Consider the following 8,163-nt stretch of genomic DNA (forward strand, 5'->3'; position numbering starts at 1 on the left):
AAACAAAAAAAGCTGAATTCTGAATTCCTTTTGATTATTTTTTCCCTTTTTCTTTTCTTTCAACAAATTTCCAGCTGTTTTTGTCATTTTATTTCAAACTTTTTTTTTTTAAATTTTTTTTAAATATTTAATTCTGGTGATTTGTTTTCAAAAGGAACTAAAACACAAAAACGACCAAAAATATTTATTTACAGGTAATTTTGTGAAAAACTTCATGGGACTGAAAAATCTCTGGTGGAGGAGAAGAAGAGAGAGAGAATGATTCTTCTCCTCCACCTGCTGCCAACTTTAGTCATCCTCCCTCTCTTCTCTCTCTCCTCATCTCTCTCTCTCTCCTCACCTCTCTCTCTCTCTCTCTCTCCTCACCTCTCTCTCCTCACCTCTCTCTCTCTCTCTCTCTCTCACTCTCCACCTCTCTCTCTCTCTCCTCACCTCTCTCTCTCTCTCTCTCTCTCTCTTCCTCATCTCTCTCTCTCTCCTCACCTCTCTCTCTCTCTCTCTCTCTCCTCACCTCTCTCTCTTTCTCCTCCTCACCTCTCTCTCATCTCTCTCTCTCCTCATCTCTCTCTCTCTCTCCTCATCTCTCTCTCTCTCTCTCCTCACCTCGCTTTCTTCCTTTCCCCTCTCTCTCTCTCTCTCCTCATCTCTCTCTCTCTCTCCTCATCTCTCTCTCTCTCTCTCCTCACCTCTCTCTTTCTCCTTTCCCCTCTCTTTCTCCTTTTCCTCTCTCTCTCCTCTCCTCACCTCTCTCTCTCTCTCTCCTCTCCTCACCTCTCTCTCTCTCTCTCTCCTCACCTCTCTCTCTCTCTCTCTCGTCACCTCTCTTCTCCTTTCCCCCCCCCTCTCTCTCTCTCTCCCTCCTCCTCACCTGTCTCTCACTCTCTCCTCCTCTCTCTCTCTCTCCTCACCTCTCTCTCTCTCTCTCTCCTCATCTCTCTCTCCCTCCCTCTCTCCCTCACCTCTCTTTCTCCTTTCCTCTCTCTCTCTCTCTCTCCTCCCTCACCTCTCTCTCTCTCTCCTCACCTCTCTCTCTCTCTCCTCACCTCTCTTTCTCCTTTCCTCTCTCTCTCTCTCTCTCCCTCCTCACCTCTGTCTCTCACTCTCCTCCTCTCTCTCTCTCTTCATCTCTCTCTCTCTCTCCCTCCTCTCCTCACCTCTCTCTGTCTCTCCTCACCTCTCTCTCTCTCCTCATCCTCTCTCTCTCCCTCCCTCTCTCCTCACCTCTCTCCTCTCTCTCTCTCCTCACCTCTCTCTCTCTCTCCTCCTCACCTCTCTCTCTCCCTCTCTCTCTCACCTCTCCTCTCTCTCTCTCTCTCCTCACCTCTCTCTCTCTCGCCCCCCCCTCCTCCCCCCTCCACTAGGGGGCGCTGGGCAGGCTGATGGTCAGACACCTCCCAGTAGAAGCCTCTGACCACAGTGAAGAGTGTGAGGACCGAGCAGCAGCACCCAGGAGACGTAGAATTCCTCTGGAGGTCTGGGCGGAGGTCCAGGTCCCCCGCCTGCAGTACCAAACCACACCACCAGGGGGGGGGGTTAGAGGACAGGCAGGACATGGAGAAAACTCACTTTAAAGTGGAAATTGAAAAGAAAAAGGACAGAAATGAAAAAAAAATAAAAAAAAGAAAAGTGTAAAGATTTTTTGGAATCAAGCAAAAAAAATGGCAAAAATTTTTTGGAATACCAGAAAATCCCCAAAATATAAAGATAAAAAAGCAGAAAATGGCAAAAAAATTAAATAAAATAAAAAATGGCAAAAAAAAACTAAAGATAAAAAATGCAAAAAATGGCAAAAAATTCAAATTAAAATTAAAAACTGCAAAAATTAAATAAACCCCCCAAAAGACCCAACAACAACAACAAAAAGGAGAGAAAAATGGCAAAATAATAATTTTTGTTTTCGAGGCCTAAAAGGCAGCGAATAACGGGAAACTGAATCAAAATCAAAACGAGTGAATCTGAAAGGAAAAAGTTAAAATTGTAAAAAACAAATAAAAGACTGGAGGAAAAAGTTCCTCCCTCGACTCGTCCTTCACTTGTGAAAACAGACTGGTGTTTAAAAAGTGGCACCAGCAGACAGCAGAGACTCACCAGCAGGCCGCCGGTGGTGAACGCCAGAACCACGAACAGCAGGAAGCACAGCAGGGCTCCGCCTCCTGGGAAACCACCGGCCAATTGAGGAGCTGCAAACCAGAGACACGAGTCACGACAGGACGCCTCGGGGGCGGAGCTTTGCTAACGTCATCAGACACTTTTTGAAAAGGGAACTTTCTGAACATGGCTTCCAAAGTGGAACTTTAGAAAAATATACTTTTTGAAAAATGGGACTTTTGAAAATGTAAACTTTTTGAAAATGGCTTCCAAAGTGGAACTTTAGAAAAATCAATTTTTTGAAAATGGAACTTTTGTTTTTAAAGCAGAACTTTTTGAAAGTGACATAATGAAAACTTTTTGAGCATGGCTAACAAAAGGGGAACTTTAGAAAAATAAAACTTTTTGAAAAGGGAACTTTCTGAAAATGGCTTCCAAAGTGGAACTTTATAAAAATAAACTTTTTGAAAATGGACTTTTTTTTTTTTTAAAGCAGAAAACGGACATAATAAAAACAAAACTTTTTGAAAACAACTTCCAAAGTGTCACTTTTTGAAAAGGGAACTTTTTGAGCATGGCTTCCAAAGTGGAACTTTAGAAAAATAAACTTTTTGAAAATGGAACATTTGTTTTTTAAAGCAGAACTTTTTGAAAATGACATAATGAAAACAAAACTTTTTGAGAACAACTTCCAAAGTGTCACCTCTTTGAAAATGGGACTTTTTTTTTTTTTTAAGCAGAACTTTTTTAGAAACGACATAATGAAAACAAGAAAATGGAACTTTTCAAAAAGCGAAACTTTTTGAAACCAGCTTTCAGAGTCTTTTTTTGGGGGGGAATTTTGTAACTTTTTTGAAAAACGAAAATTTTTTTTAACAACAAAAACAGACATTTTTTTATCAACTGCTTCCATAGTAAAACTTTTTGAAAAATGTAACTTTTAGTAGATGGTGGAAAATTAAACAAACAAACTAAATGACATGTTTAAGCAAACTATAAAGTAAACAGAGTAAATAAACTGTGACAAAACGGACGGACGCAGGTTGACGTCGTCCATGAAGACGAGTCCAGGACGTCGTCTTTTGAAAAACGAGTCAAACGAGGAGGAAACACTCACACTTTCCGGCAGTGAGGACATCGAGCCAGGGTCCTGTCTGAGAAGTCCGTCCACTGGACACACACACACACACCACACACACACACACACACCACACACACACACAGGTGACTGTGCTGCAGTGAACACTGGAGCTGCCAGCAGGGGGCGCCACTCACCAGGAAGGTGTTGGCACAGTGCCCACAGACCACACTGAGGCCGGCGGGCTGCCGCGGCGGTTCTGGACTGTCCCGGCCCACGTGGACCGGTCCCAGGTTGATGACTCGCTTACTGGGGGGACACATTTAGAAAAAAAAAAAACACACACACAAAAAAAAAACCAACATAAAAGGGTTTCCGGCGTCCGTTTCCATGGCAACGGTGAACACACAACAGCCAACAAAGTGGAACTTTTTGAAAAACGCTTACACTACGTGGAAACTGGGGGGGGGGGACTAATGCTAACGTTTGGAAAAACTTTTTGAAAATGGGATTTTGTTTTTACAGCTTAAAAAGACATAATGAAAACAAAACTTTTTGAAAACAATGTCCAAAGTGTCACTTTTGGAAAATGGAACTTTTTTAAAGCAGAAAATGACAAAATGAAAACAAAACTTTTTGAAAACAACTTCCTGAGTGTCACTTTTTGAAAAAGGAACTTTTTTTTGAAAGCAGAAAACAAAACTTTTCAAAAACAACTTCCAAAGTGCCACTTTTTGAAAATGCGACTTTTTTCTTTGAAAGCAGAACTTTTTGAAAACGACATAATGAAAACTAAACTTTTCGAAAACAACTTAGAAAGTGTCACTTTTTGAAAACGGGACTTTTTTTTTTTTAAAGGAAAAAACGACATAATGAAAACAAAACTTTTTGGAAACAACTTCCAAACTGCCACTTTTTGAACATGGGACTTTTTTCTTTTAAAGCAGAACTTTTTGAAAACGACATAATGAAAACAAAACTTTTTGTGAACACACAACAGCCAACAAAGTGGAACTTTAGAAAAACGCTCACACTACGTGGAAACTGGGGGGGAAACAAATGCAACGTTTGGAAAAACTTTTCGAAAATACATGTATGTGTGTGCGGTTTCATTGTTAACAGCTCCGACTAGTGGCCCGACATGGTAACGACACGTTTCGTAACGTTTCTCACGCGAAAATGCAAAAATTTGCCCGTCTTTAACTCGAGTCGTCGTGGAAACCAGGGAGAAAAAGTAGAAACTCGTAGAAACTAGAGACGATGTGATGAAGACGTTTGTTGGACGGGAGGACGGACGGCGTCTCACCAGTAGGGTCGAGGACACGCGATCCTCTGGGACGTCACCTTGCAGACCAGCAGGCAGTTGCAGGGACAGCGGACGTACTTCTTCCCTACCGGAGCGTTTTTGATCGGCTGCAGTCGGGAGGGAAATAACAATTAACAAATAATAGAAATAAAACAGAGGAGATTCTCCAGAAAGGATGAAAAAAATGTATTAATAAATACAATTTATAAAATAAATAATAAAAAAAATTACAAATTAAAATAATAAATACATCCAAATTAAAAATTACCAAAAGACAAGGAAAAAAGCCAAAATTACTTAAATTACTTAAAATGACTAAAATACTGAAGTTAAAAAAAAAAAGATTAAAGTTCCTGGGAATTTTTTTTTCAAAATGCCTCAAAAATTATTAAAAAAAACCACTAAAATAGTAAATATATACAAATTCAAAATGGACAAAAGACGAGGACGAAAACCAAAATTACTTAAATTATTTAAAATGACTACAATACTGAAGTAAAAAAAAAAAAAATTAAAGTTGCTGGGAAAAACGCCTCAAAAAGGATATAAAAAAAAAACAAAAATAAAAAAAACAACCACTCTAACATAATAAATTTAATCAAATTAAAAATGTCCAAAATACAAAGATAAAAGCCAAAATGATTTGAAATGACGAAAATATCGACGTATGGATTTGTTAATTAATGTTGCTGGAAAAAAATGTTGAAAATGCCTCAAAAATAATTTGGCGGAAGAAATCAGTATGGCGGTTAAATCAGTATGGCGGTAGAAATTTGTATGGCGGTTAAATCAGTATGGCGGTAGAAATCAGTATGGCGGTTAAATCAGTATGGCGGTGGAAATCAGTATGGCGGTTAAATCAGTATGGCGGTGGAAATCAGTATGGCGGTTAAATCAGTATGGCGGTGGAAATCAGTATGGCGGTTAAATCAGTATGGCGGTGGAAATCAGTATGGCGGTAGAAATCAGTGTGGCGGTAGAAATCAGTATGGCGGTGGAAATCAGTATGGCGGTGGAAATCAGTATGGCGGTTAAATCAGTATGGCGGTGGAAATCAGTATGGCGGTAGAAATCAGTGTGGCGGTAGAAATCAGTATGGCGGTGGAAATCAGTATGGCGGTTAAATCAGTATGGCGGTTAAATCAGTATGGCGGTGGAAATCAGTGTGGCGGTAGAAATCAGTATGGCGGTGGAAATCAGTATGGCGGTTAAATCAGTATGGCGGTGGAAATCAGTATGGCGGTTAAATCAGTATGGCGGTGGAAATCAGTATGGCGGTAGAAATCAGTATGGCGGTAGAAATCAGTATGGAGGTTAAAATCAGTATGGCGGTGGAAATCAGTATGGCGGTAGAAATCAGTGTGGCGGTAGAAATCAGTATGGCGGTGGAAATCAGTATGGCGGTAGAAATCAGTATGGAGGTTAAAATCAGTATGGCGGTGGAAATCAGTATGGCGGTAGAAATCAGTATGGCAGTGGAAATCAGTATGGCGGTTAAATCAGTATGGCGGTGGAAATCAGTATGGCGGTAGAAATCAGTGTGGCGGTAGAAATCAGTATGGCGGTGGAAATCAGTATGGCGGTTAAATCAGTATGGCGGTGGAAATCAGTATGGCGGTTAAATCAGTATGGCGGTTAAATCAGTATGGCGGTGGAAATCAGTATGGCGGTAGAAATCAGTGTGGCGGTGGAAATCAGTATGGCGGTAGAAATCAGTATGGAGGTTAAAATCAGTATGGCGGTGGAAATCAGTATGGCGGTAGAAATCAGTATGGCGGTGGAAATCAGTATGGCGGTAGAAATTAGTATGGCGGTTAAATCAGTATGGCGGTGGAAATCAGTATGGCGGTAGAAATCAGTATGGAGGTTAAAATCAGTATGGCGGTTAAATCAGTATGGCGGTTAAATCAGTATGGCGGTTAAATCAGTATGGCGACTCACCGTGGCCTCGTTGCAGATGCCACACTTCACCACATGCTGGTGCGCCTTGCCCTCCACAGGTATGGCGCTCTGACACACCCGGCAGCTGATGACCGCGGCGCCGCCGCTGTCCGGGCTGCCGTGCGGCGAGTAGGGCGGCGAGTAGGGCGGCGGCTCGTCGAGGAACGCTGGAGGCAGAGAAGTATATGGATTGAATCATAGAAGTGTAGAAGTAGACTACAAGACGTCTGAGTCTACTTATACACATCTACAATACTACACCGATACATCTACAAATCGATCTTACGTCTACGACCAAAACTTTACAACTACTACTAAAGGTCTACGAGTCTACTATCATACATCTACAGGACGTCTGCAAGTGTACTACTAAAAGAGTATGAGTCTATTATCACATGTCTACAAATTTACTAAAAGTCTGCAAGTCTACTCCAAGGAGCCCACAATTCTACTGTCATACGTCTATGGAATACACGTCGTCACGTACTAGTCTATTATCATAAATCTACAAGTCTAACACTACAGTCTTCTACATGTCTGGTCTATAATTCTACTCCTACACTTCTAATATCATACTTCTAGTTGTCGACTATGATAGGTCAATGTCTGAATCTACTATCATACCTCTACAAGCCAACTATTGTTATCCTAGGATTGTACTTCTACGAGTTTACTTCCGCATGTCGAGGACTCTATTTGTTGACATCCAGAAGTCTACTATAATACATCTATGAGGCAAATCCTAGTTGTAAGTCTACGTCTTTATGTGTACGAGTCCACGCCTGGTAATATAGTCTACTATCATACATCTATGAATCTGCTCCTAGATGTGCAGAGACTACGTCATATAATCTACGAGGCTACTATGGACTCTACTATCATACATCTATGATTCTACTCCTAGATGTCCAGAGACTACGTCATATAATCTACTACTGGACTAAACTCTACTATCATACATCTATGAATCTACTATTAGATGTCCAGAGACTACGTCATATAATCTACGAGGCTACTACTGGACTCTACTATCATACATCTATGATTCTACTCCTAGATGTCCAGAGACTACGTCATATAATCTACTACTGGACTAAACTCTACTATCATACATCTATGAATCTACTCCGAGATGTGCAGAGACTACGTCATATAATCTACGAGGCTACTACTGGACTCTACTATCATACATCTATGAATCTACTATTAGATGTCCAGAGACTACGTCATACAATCTACTACTGGACTAAACTCTACTATCATACATCTATGATTCTACTATTAGAAGTCCAGAGACTACGTCATATAATCTACGAGGCTACTACTGGACTCTACTATCATACATCTATGATTCTACTCCTAGATGTGCAGAGACTACATCATATAATCTACAAGTATCCTACACCTCTACTACCATACATCTAGAACTCTACTTATGGAGGATCTATAATAAGGACATTTCAGGCTCCGCGGTGGATTTATTTCCAACAACAGGTGTACTCGCGGTGTTTTCTGGACTCGGCGCTCCGCGTCGCACCGCCACTTCCACTTTAACGTGTCAAAGTGCGGCGGCCGTACCGTAGGGCGGCGGACGTACCGTAGGGCGGCGGACGTACCGTAGGGCTGAGGCGGGGAGCCGCCGGAAGCGTCGTGCTGCTCGGACAGCAGCGGAGACCGCTCCCCGTCCTCCATCGCTCCCGGCGGGGGGCGGGAGAACCGTGCGCGAGGCGGCCGTCCGGCGGGGGGCACT

At 41.8% G+C, this 8,163-nt stretch overlaps 1 protein-coding gene across 1 annotated transcript; it reads right to left on the reverse strand.

Moving 5' to 3' along the window:
• Positions 1-1,357: 1,357 nt before the first annotated feature.
• On the reverse strand, positions 1,358-8,163 carry LOC308146991 (type I phosphatidylinositol 4,5-bisphosphate 4-phosphatase-B-like; the record flags this gene model as incomplete). The annotated part of the gene is given in 9 exon segments (XM_080519022.1): positions 1,358-1,376; positions 1,447-1,499; positions 2,089-2,142; positions 2,144-2,180; positions 3,206-3,258; positions 3,364-3,475; positions 4,473-4,579; positions 6,414-6,580; positions 8,030-8,163. Coding segments are annotated over 9 exon segments (678 nt in total). The 5' UTR covers positions 8,106-8,163.

The sequence above is a fragment of the Blennius ocellaris genome (genome assembly GCF_963422515.1).
Source record: "Blennius ocellaris genome assembly, chromosome: 23".
Lineage (NCBI taxonomy): Eukaryota > Metazoa > Chordata > Actinopteri > Blenniiformes > Blenniidae > Blennius > Blennius ocellaris.